At 51.5% G+C, this 19425-nt stretch overlaps 1 protein-coding gene across 1 annotated transcript in view; it reads left to right on the top strand.

The window, feature by feature from the left end:
- Positions 1–19425, top strand: part of ADCYAP1R1 (ADCYAP receptor type I) — a 74856-nt gene that overhangs the window by 36584 nt on the left and 18847 nt on the right. Inside the window, exons 7-15 of the mRNA XM_040644121.1 lie at positions 7979–8086; positions 9526–9546; positions 10568–10609; positions 12910–13022; positions 13657–13754; positions 14258–14390; positions 15304–15457; positions 15881–15941; positions 16438–16507. Of these exons, the coding sequence (XP_040500055.1) occupies positions 7979–8086; positions 9526–9546; positions 10568–10609; positions 12910–13022; positions 13657–13754; positions 14258–14390; positions 15304–15457; positions 15881–15941; positions 16438–16507 (800 nt within the window). The remainder of the gene's footprint in view (positions 1–7978; positions 8087–9525; positions 9547–10567; positions 10610–12909; positions 13023–13656; positions 13755–14257; positions 14391–15303; positions 15458–15880; positions 15942–16437; positions 16508–19425) is intronic.

Here is a 19425-nt window from a genome sequence, read left to right as displayed (position 1 = left end):
TTTTTTTTTCTTCCCTTTTTAATATTTTATTTATTTGACAGAGAGAGAGACAGCCAGCGAGAGAGGGAACACAAGTAGGGGGAGTGGGAGAGGAAGAAGCAGGCTCATAGTGGAAGAGCCTGATGTGGGGCTCGATCCCATAACGCCAGGATCACGCCCTGAGCTGAAGGCAGATGCTTAACCGCTGTGCCACCCAGGCACCCCGCAAGATCGGCTTCTTGACTGCACCTCCCAGCCACTCTGAGACGGAACAGGCACTCAGCCTGGGCCAGCAGGGACCCTCACTTCTGACAAAGGGTTCCATTTGTGTTCCAACTGGTTTTCCTTTAGTCCCGTAGTTCTCAGACTCAAGCCTGCATCAGAACCTCCTGGAAGGCTGTTAAAACACAGAATTCCTGGGCCCAGCCCCAGAGTTTCTGACTCAGTGGGTCTGGGTGGGGCCCGAACATCTGCAGTTCTGGCAAGTTCCCTGTGGTGTTCCTGGTCTAGGGTCCCCATTTTGAGGAACACTGACTTCCAGAGGGGAGGACTGCATCTTTATTCCTTCCCCACTGACCCCCTCCCAATCCGAGCACTGAACTCACAGCTGGTCCCCATTTTCTGGATCAAAAATATTGGCTGGAAAGTAAATTTCAGTAAATGGAATCATTTTTTTTTTTTTTTTTTTACCCTTGAATTGTGGTGCTGAAATGAGGGGCTTGTTCTGACAATACCCGCGCATCTTCAAAGGGAGGACTGCATCTTTGTCTGAGTCCCTTTGGTGCCCCTGGTCTCATGGGTTTTGAACACTGTGTGGAACTGGACAAAATCATCACCATGACAACCTGCGATTAGCTCCTTATTTTGTTCCAGTCGAGGCTAATGGTCCTTGTGTTCTCTCTGTTCAGCATGTCCAAGTGGTCTTTTCCCCTCCTGCTGTCGCAAGGCACTGCGTCTCGTCTCCTTGGCTGCTTTGTGTCTAGTGTCTTAGTGCGAGCAGCCCCTCCTCCACCCCCCAGATTGTGCACAACGCTCTCCCCTGAGCTGGATCCCTTCTGCGCCTGGATTCTTCGGACCAGGTTCCATAGAGGCTTGCAGGCTTTCCGGGGTGGGGGTGGGGGTGGGGAACAGACTGAGCCAGGAGGGCAGAGACAGGCTTTGTGTAGAATTGGGGAACCAGGGGAGAGGTGAATAGGGAGACTTGGGGGTGTCAAAGCAGAGAGCTCTCCAGGGGAGAGGAGCCATTCTGATTTTCAACCTGTTTTGCAGTTAGAGGAGAGGAAGGGAACAGGGACTGATGCACTTGACCATGTCCTCCTTGAAGCATGCTTTCCTGGCTGCTCTGTTGCTAAACTGTCCTGGTTTTGCCCAGGATTCTGGCCACCACTCCTCAGTCTTCTTTGCCAGTCCCTCTTCTGAATGCTGCTTTCCTTCTGCTGGGACGAGGCCTTATCCTCTTCTCTTCTCTAGTGCACACCCTCTCTCTAGACTCATCGTCCAGGTCTGCGGCCCTACCTAGCATCCCTGTGCTGACCACTCCTTGTTCTCTCCCCCAGTCCCGACTCCACATCCGCACTCTGGACTTTTATCTAACCGCCAGTTGAAAATCCACCTCCACTTGGCTCTTGGCACCATCTCCAACTGAACGTACTCCAAACGAAACTCTTGGGCTCCAGCCTGCCTCGTGCCCTCCACCATTTGCTTCTCATCCGATTTCTCTCCACTGTGGGGAATGGCTCATCCCTCCAGCCATAGAGACGCTCAAGCTAGCAACCCCGGTGCCGTCTTTGGTACCTGTCTCCCTTTCACGGCATTAGTCAGGGTAGCCTAGATTTCGCTGCAGTAACCAGAAAAAAAGACCTTGACATTTTAGAGACATAGCATGGCAGCCTTTATTGCTTGCACACACAGGTCACAGGCCGACGTGGTTGGCAGAGGTGGGAGGCGGAGCTTGACGTGGCACCATCATTCAGAGCCCCAGGCTCTTCCATCTTAGAACACTGCCACCCTCAACCTGTGGCCTCCAAGGATGCTGCGGAGAGGGGAGAGGGAGCAGAAGGGCGTGGAGCCTGTGGGGGATGCCTCTGAGAGCAGCCCATCACCTCCACTTATGTACCATTGGTGCGAACTCAGTCGCGTGATACGGGGGAGCCCCAACAGTCACTGGGAGGCTTGCCAGCTATGGCTGGTCGGTCACTAGGCCCTTCAGTTCTGCCTCCAGACTCCCCTACACAGCACACCTTTCCGTCTGGGCTGTCCTGGCTCCAAATCAAGCCCCTCCACCCTTCCTAACAGATATGGCTCCAGGTTTGATCTGCTGCTCTTGAAATGTATTCCCTTCCCACACAGCTGAATCAGATCATGGGACTCCTTGTCTTAAAACGCATCTGTGGGAGGCAAAACAGTGGTGTTCACATCCTAAATCCCCAAAGCCCATGAAGGTGTTAACTTACATGGCAAAAAGGTACTTGGCAGGTGTAATTAGGTTAAGGATCTTAAGATGGGGAGAGTACCCTGGATTATTCAGGTGGACCCAATATAACCACAAGGGTCCTTATAAGGGAGGGAAGGAGGCAGGAGGGTCGGAGAAGGAGAGTTGAGGATGCTATGCTGTTGGCTTTGAAGATGGGGGAGGGGGCCACTGGGCAAGGGATGTCTTGAATCTGGAAGAGATAAGGAAATGGATTTGCGCTAGAGCCTCCGGAAGAAACGCAGCCCTGTAACAATTTTAGCCCAGGGAGGTCAATTTTGGACTTTCTGACCTCTAGAACTGCAAGATAAGAAATTGTGGCATTTAAGCCACTGAATTGGCTTTGTTTCAGTAACAATTTTCTCATCTAAAGGCTTCTCTTAGCATTTAGCCTAAAATGCAAGACCTTTCACTTGACCACAGACTGTAAGCTCTGTGCAGGCAGAGACTGGGGCTGTTTTATTCACTCCGGTATTTCTCTGCAGCGTCTGACCCAGAATTGACACAGAATATGAGGGAGGGGAAGGGATAGTGAGAAGAAAAGTAGAGTTAAAAGGAGGAAGGGGAGGAGAAGGAGAAAAGGCATCTTGAAATCCTTCAGTCCCAACAAAACTAAGCTTTGTTGGGACTGGAGTCTGGAACAGATGGGGTTAGGGAAGCTGGATGTATTCTGTGGGGGTGGAAGGAAAATGAGTTGCTGTCTTCAGTCAGAGAAACCCAAGGCTCTTTCCTGTCCTTCTCATCTCTCCAGAAGGGGTTTCCAGGGGGACTCAGAGCAGGCCCCATTGAGAGGGGCGAGGAGATAGAGCCCATACCACCTTCATCAGGGATGGGCTGAGAGGTGAGAACTGTGGAAGTGTATGTGGGGCATTCTGGGAAGCCCCAAGGTGGCTATCTGGGTCTTCTGTGACCCCAGTGATGCAGGCTAGAGGGGTGGGTGGAGGGCTGTAAGCTCCCGATGGGGTAAGGGACACTGTCCCCTAAAGGAAAACTACTTTTCTACCTACAGCCTTTCTGACATTGAATGTGTGGGTTTTTCACACCAAGAAATTCTCCAGTTTTCTGTGGACAATGACTGGTGTCCCTACAATTTAATTCACTTCGGACGCTAACTACCTGGAGTTAGCAGAGACCCTACTGGCCAAGAGCTTGGTCTGAAGACTGTCCCCTTCCCGACTTCAGACGCCAATTGCAAATCATGGGTCCCCATGTTATCCACACTTCTGTCTGACTTGATGACAAATTGGGGGTTCCCATGACCTACTTCCTTCTCAGTTTCAATAATTTGCAGTAATGGCTCACAGAACTCAGGGAAACACATTTACTGGTTTACTATAAAGGATATACAAGAACAGCCAGATGAAGGGGTTCATAGAGTGAGGTCCAGAAGGATCCCAAGTGCAGGAGCTTCTGTCCCTGTGCAGTTTGGGGTGCACCAAACTGCTAGTATGTGGATGTGTTCACCAACCCAGAAGCTCTTTGAACCCCATTGTTTAGGGTGTGTATGGAAGTTCTGTTAGGTAGGTATGATTGACTAAATCATTAGCAGTTGGCGATTAGCCCAATTTCTAGCTCCTCCCCCCTCCCCTGAGGTGGGTGGGTGGGGCTAAAAGCTCCCACCCTCCAATCACAGGGTTGGTTCCCCCTGGCAACCAGCCACCATCACTCCAGAGTCACCTCATTAGCATAAATTCAGGTGTGGTTGAAAGAGGCTTATGAATAACTAAAGACACTCCCCTCACCCTTATCAGGAAATTTTACAGGTTTAGGAGATTTGCGTGGAAGCTGGGACTAAGACCAAATACATAATTCTTACTATATCATGATATTGCAGTCCCCTAAACCCAGACACTGGGATTGGGCCCTCAAGTTATAGATTTCAGTTCTAGTCTTTCCACCTGCCCTGGTGCTGTAGGAATTGCCCCTAGGAACCTTAGTCAGTGGAGGGGAACCAGGCTGGGAACCTAAGGAGAGCACCAGGAAGCTTTCCATAGTGTGGCAGGCCAAGGGGTAGGGTGGGGCACCTTCGCAGGTACCCCTTGGGAGATGTTGGTCCTGGCAGCAGGGCAGGAAGGGCAGCCCCAGTCTCCCCAGCCGCCCTTCTGGGCACCAGCAGGTCCTGAGTGAATCTCTGCTCCAAATTTGAGCTCTGTCACCCAGAGTTGGGCATACGCTCAGAGACAGTCCACCTTTGCAGTGCACACAGGGAAATTGAGTCAGGGTGGAGTGGGTAGAGACTTGCTGGAGTCACGAAGTGAGCCCTTGGTAGAAGGCAACCAAATTCAAGTCTTAAGGCTACCTTGCAGGTGTTGAAGGGATATGCAGGGGCCTTTCTGCTTCCTCTGTCCTCACATGCAAACTTCTCAACTTTGTTTTCTACAGCACTGTGGCCCTGGGCCGGAGGGGTGTGGGAGGTGGCGCAGGTGTCCAGTAAGTAGTTGTTGAGAGAACCAACTCCCCACCATGCCTCTACATCTCTGGCCTCCAACCTGGGAGCCCATGTCTCCCCTCACGGCATCTCTGCCTGGGGCCTGCCTCTTTCCCTGCGCCTCAGCCCTCGGGCCCATGCTCCCTCTATCTAAAGTGCCCTGAGACATCAGGAACATCAGTGGGCCGTAGCAGCTGGCTGTGCCAGGACCTAAGGTTCCACATTAAGGGAACATCTGTTGGCTGGGCCTTCGAGGGCATGGTCATTCCAGGAGCCAGGAGACCATAGGCCAATGTGACTGGGTGTGAATTCCAAAACAGCCAGGTCTGAATTCTGAAAGACCAGGTTTTTTGCATTTGGAAGCTTTGGGTGCCTTCTTGTCCAAATGCTACCCGTAAGTCAGTCATAGACCCCAACAGAGAGGCTGGGAGCCCCTGAGTCCTGCCCTAGGCCCCCTTGCCCTGCCTAGCGCCTGTCCAGGCATCCTCTGTGAGCGGTTGGTGGCACTCCACTGGAATTTCTCCTCACCTTGCAGGGCTCTGCTTCATCTCCTTGCCTGGGCCTCTCTCAGGGGAATGCTTCTCAGGGACACCTAATTGAAATAATGAAATTAATGCCAGTAACAGCAGTGAACATGCATTGAGTGAGCCTGGAGTTCCAAGAGCTTTACATGTATGAATTCATTCATCCTCACGACAGCTCTCTCGGTCCACTCTTTCACGTCCACTCTCGGTCACTTGCTGACTGTCCTTTATCTGGTAAAGAAGCCCTCTCCAAAGCCCATATTTTTAGACCCCTCAGCAGGATGTGGGTCCCTTCCTGAAACTACTCTTCTGTCAAACCCTCCATGTGGCCGCCTCCCTCCTCTTCGTTTGCCCTCCCCGTAGGAATTACATCACCGCATGCACCCTGACAAGTGTGGGGTTCCCTGGGGCTCCCTTCTCCATGCCCTTCTCACTTCATGCACTTTTCCTGGGTGAATTGCTCTCCCAGGGCCTCATCCCCTCCCCATGTGCTGAAGGGGGAAGCAGGGCTGGGCCTTGGGGGGCCACGTTAAGGACTTGAGGTCGTAGGTCCTCTGAAAGGTGTGCACTGCTGGGAGTGGGCTGTATGTCCTGACCAGATCTTCCTTTTGAAAAGATCACTGTCACATCCTTGTGGGGTCGAGCGAGGAGACCATGGTGCTAGTGAAAGGTAGCTTACCCCTTAACTCGGTGGGGGTGTGGGGGGATGGGGAATAGGGCATGGATCTCACAAACATCTGGAGGTCAGACCACCAGAACATGGTGACCAAGTGATTATGGGACGAGAAGGAGACATAGCAAGGGTGGTCTGTTACCGAAACCCAACTTTGGCTGCCCTTTGTTCGAAAAACCAATACTCAGGAGATGAGTTTTGATTGGAAAGGAATATGAGCTTTATTCAGGACACCGGCCACTTGGGGAGAAGGCAGGCTTGTCCAAAGGCCAACTCCGAGGTTTCTGCCTGGCCCCGAGATTTTTAAAAGGGGTTTAGGGCAGTTGATCAGTTAAGGGAGTGCAGTGGTCTGTAACATTCTCGATTATGTGCTCACGGCAGACGCCAGTTACAGATGTTATGGGGGCGCTCAGAGGTCGTACAGGAGGGTCTGGTGACTGGTGCAGAAGGCCTGTGTTCTTTTTTAGGAAAGAAGGTGTCATCTATGGATATACAAAGAAAGGCTCAGTTAATCACATGGGTTAAGGGTGCTTGCTAAAGCCCGAAGACTACTGGGTTGGCCATGGGGGCCGAAGTGGCTTCAAGTCTGTCTAGCTGGCACTGAGACAGAAGATGGGGTTGTAGTGGGAGATGCTGAGTTGAGTCTTGGACAGGCTGGGTTTGGATTACTTCCAGCCCCGGGAGGCTGTTTTCAGGGAGTGCAGGTCTCAGGCTCGGGGATTGTCTGTGTGTAGCTCTGTCCCTAAGTCCGTGAGCCGATGATCTTGTCCAAGGTGAGAGGGGTGAAGCACCAGGGGCAGGGCAGCCACCAGTACCTGCTTTCAGTCAGGGTGGGCAAGGCAGGCCCCATCAGGGAGGGTGAAGATGTGGGCAGCTGGTGGCCAGAGGCATTTCAGCGGAGAGGAGGGATAGAGAAGGAGGAAGGGGTGGAGCATGAAGGGAGGTGAAGAAGTGACCCTGGGGAGTGCAGAGAACTCCCAGGAGAGGCTGGCAGGGGCTGGAAGGAGAGAGAGAGAGAGAGCACGAGCACGGTAGGCAGAGGGGCAGAAGGGTTAATTAATTAATTAATTAATACTGGCTCATCAAGCTTGTCATCTGTCTCTTGCTCCCAGCAGTGCATGTCCAGCAAGGTACCAAGTCTTGATGATTCCTAAACACCCCTCAGTCTGTCCTTGCTCCCCCTCCAGCCCTCAGAGTCACCTGAGCTGGGCCTGTGCCACCACTGCACTGGCCTCTTCTGTCTCTGGGCTCTGCGTCCCTTCACAGTCCCCAGCCTTGGCCACACAGGCCTCTGCCCAGACAGCTTTCCCCTCTTCCCCCGCCCCGGGCCGGTTGCTGCTTCCCTCCAAGTCTCAGAGCTTCGCCATCTGGAAGGCCGGCGTGGGCCTGGGGCAGCACCCTTAGGCCACCAGTTCCTGGCCCTCCTCTAGGGGTAGGGAGGGCCCACCGAGGAGGCCGAGCTGAAGCTGGACCCCATAGTGATGGCAGAGGCTGGGAGGACTAGGGGGAACCGGTGTGAGATGATAGTGGGGTGCTCCAAAGACCCCCAGCATCTCATGCTTAGGGATCCTGCCCTGGCCTGGTATGGGCCTGCTTCTCCCTTCCCCACAGTCCTCCCAACACCTTGGGGCTGTGAGAGATATAAAATCAGGTGAGCACTCCCTCTCCACCCCAGGAGCTCCTGAAATGTCCCAGCTCCTGTTTGAGGGGGTCTTCCCAGGATGAGGCTGAGCCCTGCCTCCCACCGTGAGCCTCACCTTCTCTCCCTGAAACTGTTCCCTCCCCCTGCAAGGGCCTGGCTCACCAGGGTGTGTGTGTGTGCCTGCCTGCATGTGGGTGGTGTGTGTAGTGTCTGTGCATGTGTGGGTCTGGGCCCCCTCTCACCGTGGTTCTCTCCTGCACAGGCTGCCCTGGGATGTGGGACAACCTCACGTGTTGGAAGCCTGCCCGCGTGGGTGAGATGGTCCTGGTCAGCTGCCCTGAACTCTTCCGAATCTTCAATCCGGACCAAGGTGAGTTTCCCCCTGGGCCTTCCCTAGGTCATGATTGGTCTAGCCTGCTCCCTACACTTCAGCTCCAGGCCTTCTAAGTACCAGGGACTTGGGGCCCCCTGCAGGCCAATATTCCCTGTTCCAGAGCTCCCATGCTAGTGGGAGCCTGAAACTACGACCCTGCTCTGCAGGCAGATGGAAGCACCCGCACACATGGCTCCCAGGGTGACGTGGAGATGCGCCCTTGTGCGTGAGGCCAGGCTCTGCTCTTGGGTGTGGGTTCCATCACTTACCCATTTCGGACCTTGAGCGAGGCAATTCACCCCTCTGTCCCCCGCCCGCCTTTCCCTGGTCTGTCAAATGGCAATGTGGCATAGTGACTGGGGAATCCATTCTCTTTTACTTCTGGAACTCTAGCAACGGTGACTCTGCCTGGAGGGCAGGTGCTTGTGGGAGGTGGCAGAGGGGATAGTGGCAGTATGTTGGGGTGCAGCACCCCATCTGAAGTCTAGGGAAGACAGAGTTTAGCGATGATGCCTCCCCTCCCCTCCCCCTACTTCCCCTTCTGGGGCGTTTAGCCACACCTCCCACCTCCAGACCTGCCAGCCCAGAAGGAGGGTGGCTTTAGGCTCTCTCATCCTGACATCTGGGGGACTGGGCGTGCCCCAGAGCCAGACAGGAAGTGAATTTGGAATCAGAGACAAACTCAGGCAGTGCTGGAGTGTGGGGTGCAGTGGGCCAGGTGGGGGGGCATCCATGCGGTGGCAGCCGGTGACTCAGCCACAGGGCTGCTGCGTTCCTATGGAACCCGCCTCCCTCGCTTCCTCTATTCATGTCCTCCTCTCATTCATCCTTTACCTGAGGTTTCTTGAACGTGTACTTTGGGTCAGGTACTGTGGCAAGACTGCTTCTTTTCAACAACAGAAAAGGCAAAATGAATCAGCAGTAAACTAAGATTTTAAGAAAAACTCTCCTTCACACTGTCCCTCCCTCTGGCAATTGCACGGTGAATGTGTTATTTACACGTGAGCCTTAATGGCTCATTAAGGCAGGGCCCTTTAGCGTCTCTGTTCACAAAGCTGGATTAGTGAGACTTGCTTTACATGCTTAGAAAGGGGAGAATGGCATTTCTCATTCTATTTCACGGCGCCCGGGGCTGAATCTGTTCGCTGTAGTAGTTGTTACTTTGAAGGCTACTGACGATGCGGGGGGCACCGATCTCCCCTCCTCCTCTCAAATGCCTCGGCTCATCTCTCCTTCACTGGGTCCCATTCTGGAGGGAGAGGTAGAAGTCTCCGTGTCTGGCCCACCCCCAGCCTATAGTCCTCATGCCCCTGGGTCCCCAGCAGAGTTTGGGCGTGGGAAGTGGGGGAGGGAGGAAATCAGCAGGACCCAGTGAGAGCAGACCCAACTTCAGCTCCCTCGTTCACCTCTGGGTTCTCTCTCTTTCTTTCTTTCAGTGTGGAAGCTAGAAACCATTGGTAAGAGGAACCTTGGAGAGGACAGGCTGCTGATCATCTGTCCATCTGTCCATCCAGCGGGAGCCCAGCTCTGACTGCTGGGAACGGGTGGGGGTGGAATGAAAGGCTCCTCAGGGACCAGATTCTCCCTCCACCCCCTGCCCTTAGCCATCCGGGGAGGTGGGGGACACAGGCAGATGGAAGACACAGCCCTTGGCCTCGGGGTGCTTATGGGCTGATTCGGGAGGATAAGACACACTCGTGGAAGGGATAGAAAATGGACATTATACAGGCCTGAACGTGTGTGTGAGCCCATGTAGATACTGACATCCTCAGTGGCCTTGACGTTGGAATGGAGGGCAAGCTTGAGAGCAGGGTAGACCTAACTATGCGGCATGCAGGCAGGATAATGAAAAGGTCAGGAAAGGCTTCCTGGAGGGGGTGGCATGTCAGCTGGGTGTTGGAAATAGGATTTTGAGAAGTGGAAAGGAAATGAGGGTTCACTGCTAGCAGGGGGTTCATGATAAGAAAAGGATGGAGGTGGAATAAAGAGTCAGGAGAGAGAGAGAAAAAATGTCCATGGATGAAGTCCCAGGCTCCCTTGGATGGGACAGGTTTGGGGCTGAGATGGAGGCTTGTGGACCCAAGAAAAAACCGAAGTCCAGGACCTGTGTTGCTGTTCCTGCCTTTTTCTGGAAAAGGCCCAGTCATCCTTTTCCATTCCTCTCCCAGTCCAGAGGCCCTCCCACCTTCCTGACAGTATCCCATTTCCACTTCCTGTGGCCCGGTGGGGAGAACTGAGTCATGGGCCATCATTAGCATCACAGAAGTACTAAGCAAATGGAATTGATGCCGGAAGGCATGGCGTGTGTGTGTCAGAAAGGTGTGTGGCTGCCATGTGTGCTGCAACCTTTTGACTGAGACCCCACCCCTGTCCTTCACACCAGGGCCAGCCTTGGCCTTGGTAGAGAGTTCACCACGCACAGCTCTGGCACGCTGATGGCCATGCGCGCTGACTCATGCCCATTTCTGTGCTTTGCAGGAGAGTTTGATTTCCCTGACAGTAACTCCTTGGATCTCTCAGGTGAGGGGATAAACGGGCCCACCATGGGCTGGTTGGAGGGAGGCCATGTGCTGACACGGGAACTTGGGGGCCCGGTTCTGGGGCAGGCAGGGCCTTTCTGTGGCTGTGTGATCTTTGGTGGGGAGCACAGATCTTTCTGGGAGCATAGATCTCTAGAAGCCATACTGTGGACTCCAACTACAGATCCCCTAGATTCGATGACCCCTGATAGTTTGGAACTCCCACAGGTGCAACGGTTGTTCTCCAACTTTCACCGTGACCACAGTCACCTAGGGGGCTCCTTAAGACTCGGATTCCTCCCCGCCCCTCAGAGTCTCTGTTTTAGCGGGCTTGGGGTGGGGCCTGAGAATGTGCATTTCCAGCCAGTCTTCCCAGTGATGCTGATGGGCCCGTCTGGGAAGGGTGCCCAATTTGGGAACCAGTGCCCTAAAATCCTGTGCTCCTACGAAATTGCTGGGGCAAAATAGTCTAGTGAAGTGGGCGCAGTCACAGCAAGGTTTTGACAATCTAGAGAGTACTCCATCTTCTGGAGATTTCCATCAGAACAATAGAACGGCAAATTCGTGGAATAGTTCTGAACAAAAAGATTTATATGTTTCTGTGCCCACACTGTCTTATAAAAAGAAACGGAGAAAGGAGGAAAATAAAAGAAAGGAAATGGCTTCTACCTCTGGGACACTTTTAAATAATTGCTTTTCAAAGCTAACTTCCCTTTCCTCTTCCCACCACCCTGCTGTGGGCAAAGCAGAGAGGAGAGGAGGCCCAGCAATGGGAAGGGACTTGGCCAAGGCCATGACTTCTCCGGGACATGCAGACCTTCAGAGGACTTGGAAGGAGGTTGCCAGTAATAGCCTGACATGGATTTGCTGGAAGAAGGAGGAATTTGGCATCAAAATGGGTGGTGGAAGCCATTCCTCTTCTCCCTGGGCCTGCCAGGCATCCTCCTTGTCCTACGTCACAGGACTCTGAATTCGAGAAACGATGGAGACCAGTAGTCTCCCTACTCTGGGCAGAGCTGTCTTCTGTGGCAGGGTCACCCACCCTCTGCTTCTTCCCAGAGTCCAGGAAGCATGTTTCTGGCTCTCTTGGCAAAAAAGGATTACCGTCAGCTCTTCCAACTCAACTGGCAAGGACGTGGGATTGGAAAAGTAGAGGGGTTTCCTGTCTTGGGTCTGCCCTTGCCTCCTTCCTGACCTCCCCAGAGGTGGCCTTGGCCACAGCAGGGGAAACTTCCCAGCAACATGGGTGCTGGAGCCCCTTCTCTGTGGAAGTGTCTTGTTGTACACAAGTTCCTGGCCCCTGAATCCTGTGAAAGAGAGAATCATTGCCATGGGTCCTAACATACCAGGTAAACTCCCAGGAAGCCAGTCTGGGAACAGGGTTCCATCTGGGGCCACAGTCCAGGGCTGGAGGCAGAGGGGGCTGCTTGCCTTCTCCCCTCCATGGGACATCTGTGGTTCACCCCTACAGACCATCAGGAGAGGGGAAGATGAAATGAACAATCATGAAAGGCTAAAAGGCCTCAGGCGGGGCAAAAACCAACCCAGATTCCACCCTGCAGACAGTAAATGACTCCTTCCCCTTTGGTGTCCTACAAAATGGCCTTTAAAGTCAATCAAAAGGAAATTAAAGTCCATTAGTGACAGGAAACAGACCTCTAAACCTGGGAAGACAAAAGTTTTTTTTTGTCTTTTTTTTTTAAACCTAAATACATATCTTAATAAGATCTGGCGCTAGGTTAATGGAGGTCTGGTCCTGGTTAATCAAACCAGCCATGTATCCCCTTGGTGCGGGTTCTTGCAGCTGCTGCGAGGCGCAGAGCTCCTGATGTATGAGGGGCACTCCTGCTCCACAGTCACCTGAGCGGATTCCTGGACCAGAATCCGGGGATCGGAGTGCTGGTGGCTGGAGCCTGCAATGGTGATCTCACATCATTCTTTTCCGTTCACTGACGTTTGACAAGTGCTGACCCAGGGCCTAGGGAAGGGACTCAGGCCTTTCCTCGGCAAGCATTTGCCAGTTCCAGAAGAGAGGGAGACTTGGTTCTCTCAGCCCTTGTTAAGAGATCAGCTGTGCCTTGTCCTCCCCAGTGTCCTTCGTGTAAAGGCTAAGCTTGAGGTCACCAGCAATCACTGTGTTCCCTCCAACAGTGGAAAATTTCACGAACCTTCAATCACCATGGTTCCCCGATGCGCATATGGGTTTCTCGAAGTTCCCACTTAAGAAGTAATTTTCAAGTAAGAATTGCAGGGTCTTCTTAAATCGTTCCCGTGCCTCACTGAGTTTTTGTTCTATTGCAGACATGAAGGTGGTGAGCCGGAACTGCACTGAGGATGGGTGGTCAGAGCCGTTCCCTCATTACGTAGACGCTTGTGGGTTTGATGACTATGATGAGTACGAGCCCGGGGACCAGGTGAGTGGCTGTCCCCACGAGCAGGTGGTGGGGGTGGGGCTGAGGAGGCTGGTGACAGGGTGCCCCGCCGAAGGCCTTGGCTCCTGTTGGGCCTATAGGTCCCTAGGCAGCGCGTGAGCCCCTGCTGTGTACCCAAGCCAGACACACGAAGGCCACGGCCTTCATTCGCTCATTCTGGGCCAAGAAGCATCTGCTCTGCTTCCTGAGTTCCTCTAGCCCCCACCACATGTCCCCTACCTTCCTGGCTACCCTTCCAGGACACTCGTCCTTCCTGTGGCCCAGCAACTGAAGGGTTGAGGCTGGGCCCAGCAGGGGGCCTCCTGGACACTTCTCCGGGCTCAGGCTGATGCCTGTTCTGATTGGTCAGTGCCCCCGCATTCACCAAGCATTTACTGGGCATCGGCAGAGTACAGACACTGTGGAGGGGAGTAAGAAGCTCATGGGGGATGGGGTGGGGGGGGGAGGGTAGTAGAGGCACTGAGACGGGACAGGAGGCGGTGAGATCAGCAAGAGGAGAAGAAAGGAAGGAGAAGCTGGGTGGTGGGCCCCCGGGGTGGGCAGGCCCTGGCCCGAGGGAGCTGGGGGCTGGAGCGAGCCCCACACAGAGCCCTGGACATTTTGTGCTTTGTTCCAGGATTATTACTACCTGTCAGTCAAGGCCCTGTACACAGTGGGCTACAGCACATCCCTCGTCACCCTTACCACTGCCATGGTCATCCTGTGTCGTTTCCGGTAAGGCCCCCCCGCCCTCTAACACCAGCAGCTTTTGAGCTAGTGCAGCCCCTCTGCCCCCCAGCTCAGAGCCCTTGCTCTTCCCACCCACCCCACCCTTTTCCCTGGATGTCAGCCCTGGAGGTCCCTTAAAAGGCATTTCCCCCACCCCTACGATAACAGATGGGAAATTTCTGAGAGATCAGAGAGGACAATTGCCATGTCCAGGGCCATGCAGCAGGATGGACCCTGGGGGCAGGAGACCTCCGTGCCTCACTTTTATCTTCCTGGTCTGGATGGACAGAGGTCACAGGAGGGGAAAGTCTGCTCTCTTGGAGTCGTGGAGTCAGGCAACAAAGGCCTGGCAGTGAAGGAAGATTTAGGGAGGTGGGAAGGAGATGGGGAGGTGGGGACCCCCTGAGACAGAGCTGTGGAGTTGGCCCAGAGCAGACCTCGAAGTGGAGGAGGGGATGCTGTGGGGTTCCTGGCTTCAAGGCCTCTTCTCCCCCCGGCCTGCTGGATAGGAAGCTACATTGCACCCGCAATTTCATCCACATGAACCTGTTCGCGTCCTTCATGCTGAGGGCCGTCTCCGTCTTCATCAAAGACTGGATCCTCTACGCGGAGCAGGACAGCAACCACTGCTTCGTCTCCACTGTGAGTGCTCTGGGACCCTGGCGGCAAGGCCCTTCCAGGGCGCCCGTCCCTGTGACCCCCGCCATCCAGGTGTTTTCCTGCAGGTGAAGCCATTGTCCCCAGGGAATGCAGACATCCAGGAATGACTCTGAGTTGCTGGTAACCAGTGAGACCCCTGCTCAATGTCATTTCCTGTCCCTCAGCCTGTGTGTGTACTTGGCAGAGCAGACGTGGAGGGTCGGGGGGAAACGCCAAGTGTCGCTTGCCCAAGAAGGAAACTAGGCTTAGAGAGAGGGTTTGTCTGGCCCCTGGTCATTTAACCAACCAGTGACAGAGCCGAGGGGCTGCTTGGCTTGGGTCTCTCCACACCGTCTCCCCAGTTCTCATACCTTTGGAGGTAAGCAGAAAGGATAGGTTTTGATGGAATAAGATGGAAAGAACAGCCCAGAGCACAGGGTCTTGACCCAAGAGGCACATTTGGGTCAGGGGGGCAGGGAGGGGTCTCTCTGAGATTTCTGGGGACCAGGACTCTCCCCCTTGATTTCTAAAACCTTCATCTGGCTAAGAAACCTCATGCGGGATCCTCTGTACTCCCCTTATCTGGAGGGGCTGGAGAAGGAGGAGGAAAGTTGGGGGAGAATGAGCCTGGGGAGGGGAGTGGGCCCCCCGTTCGCCCTTCCCCCATCCTTCTCTGACATGTGTAAGTTGACTCCATGAGCAGCTTTGGCTCAAAATCACAAGATGCTGTCATGTTTAACTCTTTGAATCCGGGAATGTTGAGTCTTACAGGTCCTTGGGGTGTTTGAGCCCAAGCAGGCCGAGCTGAAGGGCCCTCAGAGTTCTTCCTGCTCCTGCTGGGCTGGATTTTCAGGGCTGAGTGGGGGCCAGCGAAAGGGGCTTCATGCCTCCCTCACCCTCCCCGCCCTCTTTGCAGGTGGAATGCAAGGCCATCATGGTTTTCTTCCACTACTGTGTCGTGTCGAACTACTTCTGGCTGTTCATCGAGGGTCTGTACCTCTTCACCCTGTTAGTGGAGACATTCTTTCCGGAGAGGAGATACTTCTACTGGTACACCATTATAGGCTGGGGTAGGTCACTGGCTGTGGCCTGGACAGGCCCAGGCCTCCCGGCCAGGTATGTCCTTGGTCCCACTGTCAGGTCAGAGGAGGGAGGCACGGTCCTGTCCCGCAGCTGATGGCACACTCCTGGGACCCTTTCTTGCTCTTTCTGCCCATAGAAAGCCCACTGTCTGAAGACGTGATATGCTCAGGAGTCCTTCTGAGAAGTGAGATAGCCAAGGGTCTGGGGGATATATGGACCCCCAGGAGGCCTGGGTGTGAGGGCCATGAAGGGTCCTCAAGACTCCAGGTCTGAAAGGGAGACCTGCCCCATGGGTCAGAACCCCCTGTTTGATTGGGGGACAGTGGCCCCTGGGGAGCCCCAAATCTGAGGGGACCCCAGGGCCTGTTGGTTTTCCTGTTATCACCAGGCTCCTTTTCTTGTTCTCCCAGGGACCCCAACTGTGTGCGTGTCTGTGTGGGCTATGCTGAGGCTGTACTTCGATGACACAGGGTGAGTACGTACTCGAGACCAGACTGCACCCCCAGCCCCAGCCCCTGACCGCACCCTGCTCGCACCGTGGCTGGACCCACCCAGCCAGCCACATCTCAGCCGGAACCTCGTGAGAATGTGCAAGGTTTCAGAGTCCCTCTCCACTTCTGCGCCCAGCTCTGAGTGTCTGTTTTCCTTTTAGGGAGGGGAGGAAGGGTGTTGAGGGTGAGGTGACACCCTCACAGTCCTGAAGGGGGAACATGGCCCTTGCCCAGGAGCCCATTGGTGATTCTAACTATTGGGCTCTACTCCCTGCTTTGACAGGGAGCAGAGAAGGAAGGACCAAGGCACTAGAAGAACCAGAATGAGGCTTGGGTCTGCAGCATGCCTGAAAACTCTCCAGCCAGCTCCTCCTCAGAGAGCTGCAGCCGAAAAGCGCCACAGTGGGGCCGGGGCAATTGACTTGCTGGCATCCCAGCCCTGAGCTTAATCTCTCTTCTGTCTGTCTGTCTTTCAGCTGCTGGGATATGAATGACAACACAGCTCTGTGGTGGGTGATCAAAGGCCCTGTGGTTGGCTCCATAATGGTGAGTATCTTTGGGACAAGGACGGGGAAGAGACAGGGGCTTGGGCAGAAAACAGGGGAAGGGGGCAAAAACAGAGATCACTGCACAAGCCAGCCTTCTCCTTTTTCCTGGCTACATTATATTTGGCAAGATGCATGCACGAGTTACTTAGCTAGTCCACTAGTATTGGACATTTATATTTTCTCATTTTTCCTCATAATGAAAAATGCTACTCGGAGCAATTATGTACGTCATTTTGAGCATGAGTATTTCTTTAGACTAAATCTCTAGAAATGAAATTGCTGGGTCGGAAAGAGTACCTCTTATCATTGTCTGTGTTTATAATATCAATCATTTAAAGTTTTGTGCAGGCTCCTGAGGGATAATGGTAGCTCATTGTTTTAATGTGAATTTCTCCATATTGCTGGTGCAGCGAGGTACTTTTTCCCAAACCTTTATTGACAATTTGTTTTTATTCTGGTCATTACCTGTTTATTTCTCTTACTCATTTCTCTTTTGCTTGCTTTGCTCAGTTGTCTTTCTAATTGTTTGAAAGATAGTAATGCTTTATCTGTTAAGCGTGTTGTAAGTATATTTCCAAGTCTGCATAATTTTATACAAACTGTCAGGCTTTGTCTTCGTAAATTCTGAAACTTATTTCTTATTATGGAAGCCTTTTCCCATCCTAAGACAGAAAAGTATTCTTAGTTGTTTTATAACATTTTTATGGGTTGGATTTTTGTATGTATGTCCTGAATCTAGCTAAATTTTTATTTCTTTGTCTGATCTGACATGATATCTAATCTCCTTTAGTTGTATTTTTTTTCTCCCAGTGGATAGACATTCTACCCTCTCAATTCTTTTTATTAAATAGACCATTATTTCTCAATTATGTCAAAATGTCACTTTATCAGGAACATTCGGTATACTCTACCTGTATCCTATGCTATGTTACTAAACTATTTGCTGTTTCCCCGGTGAATGCCCCCTGTGCTAGTTGTTATAACCTGGTAGCAGGTTTTGATATCTGGTATGTTAATACCCCCTTCTTTATTCTTTTTTCCTTCAAAATTTTCTTGTATATTCACTCTTTCAAGTGAACTGTCAAATATCCTTGTCAATTTGCAAAAAAGAGTGTGGTTGAGATTTTAAGAGAAATTGCATTAAATTTATAAATTAATTTGGGGAAGTGATTTTCTTAAAACATGGAGTCTTCCTCTCCAAGACGTGTCCTGATTCTCCATTTATTCCGTCTTTCCCATAGAGTCATTTTGTACAGCTTTTCCATTGTCTTGTTCAGTTTACCTTTAAAGTGTTTTCCAGTTTGGTTTTGGATTGTGTCTGGGACGCATTCTGTCATCGTATGTTCTAGTGGGTTACAGCTGGTGCATAGGGAAGCTGTTCATCTTTGTCTATTTTTTCTTTTCTTGTGTACTTTTCTAAACTCTTAGTCATTCTTGTCCCTTTTCAGTTGGTTCTGATGGGTTTTCTAGGTAGAAAATGACACAATCTGTATATGAAAATAGCTTTACTCTTTCTAGTATTTATACCACTTATTCCTGTTTTATTTTATTTTATTTTTTTATAAAGATTTTTTTATTTATTTGTCAGAGAGAGAGAGAGAGAGCTCACACAAGTAAGGGGGAGCAGCAGGCAGAGGGAGAAGCAGGCTCTCCACTGAGCAAGGAGCCCGGTGCAGGGCTCCATCCCAGGACCCTGGGATCATGACCTGAGCCGAAGGCAGATGCTTAACCGACTGAGCCACCCAGGCGCCCCTATTCCTTGGTTTTGATGAGGATGGTGCTTGCTATATAGTTTTGAGCAGTTATTCTTCATTGAATTAAGAAAGTTTCTATTCCTTGCTCCTTTTAGTGCATATTTTTTAAAAATCAGGAAATCAAATGTGTTTTGGAAACATTTACTGGAGTTATCCCTTCCCTTGGTGATGGCCTTTGACAATATTCTGATTTTTCTTCTTATGAACAATGCTACGATGGATATATCCATGCATATCTTTGAGTATGTGTGAACGTGTCTTTAGAATAAATCTCTAGGAGTGGAATTTCCAGGACAAAGGGTATGTACATTGAACATTTTCATAGATATCGAATGAGCAGAATACAAGAGTGTTCATTTCTCACGTCTTTGTTGATGTTTTGGTTATTGAACTATTCACCGATCTACAGGGGTAAGGGTAGCTTATTGTTTTAATCTGTTCATGTAAGAAATATTAGTAGATTTGGGTTTTTTGGTTTTGTTTTTTCGAGTTTTTTTGCATTTCTGGTATAAAACCTTTATGGCCATGATCTGTTTGTTCTTTTAACGCACTGCTAAATTCTATTTGTTAATATTTTGTTTATAGTTTTTGCATCGCCCTTTGTAAGTTCTCTGGTTTTGTGTGTGTGTGTGTGTGTGTGTGTGTGTGTGTGTGTGTGTGTGTGTCTATTTGTATGCTTTCTTTGTTGTCTGGAATTTGTAGTGGAGTTTTGTTAGCCTAATGAGCAATTTGTGAGGTTGTCTTTTTATTTGCTTTTTTATTTGCATCAAACAAGGAAGTAGTCTGTAAATGACATCTTTCCTAAAGGTGTTATGAAACTGATCTATAAAGGTATCTGGGCCTGATGCCTTTTAATGCATGTCTTTGATTACTTTTTAAATTTCTCCTAAGGTCATTTCTCTACTCAGATTTCCTACATCTTCTGGATTTGATTTTGTTAGTTTCTATCTTCCCATTTTGTTTAATTTTTTTTTTTATGATTTAAAATACTCTCTACATCTGTTGTCTTGTCCTCCTTCTCATCCCTAAATTTGTTTAATTCTACTTTCTCCTTTTGGATCGACTAACCTACGCAGGGAACAGCAGGTATGGTGTGGAATTCCCGGGACTGTTCGGGCACTGGGCTTGTAGTGGGAAAGAAGACTGAGAGAACTGCCTTTGT

This window comes from Ursus maritimus, unplaced genomic scaffold (genome assembly GCF_017311325.1).
Source record: "Ursus maritimus isolate PB19 unplaced genomic scaffold, ASM1731132v1 scaffold_3, whole genome shotgun sequence".
In the NCBI taxonomy this organism is placed as follows: Eukaryota; Metazoa; Chordata; class Mammalia; order Carnivora; family Ursidae; genus Ursus; species Ursus maritimus.
The sequence above is the reverse complement of the archived record's forward strand: the minus strand, read 5'-3'. Positions and strand labels throughout refer to the sequence as shown.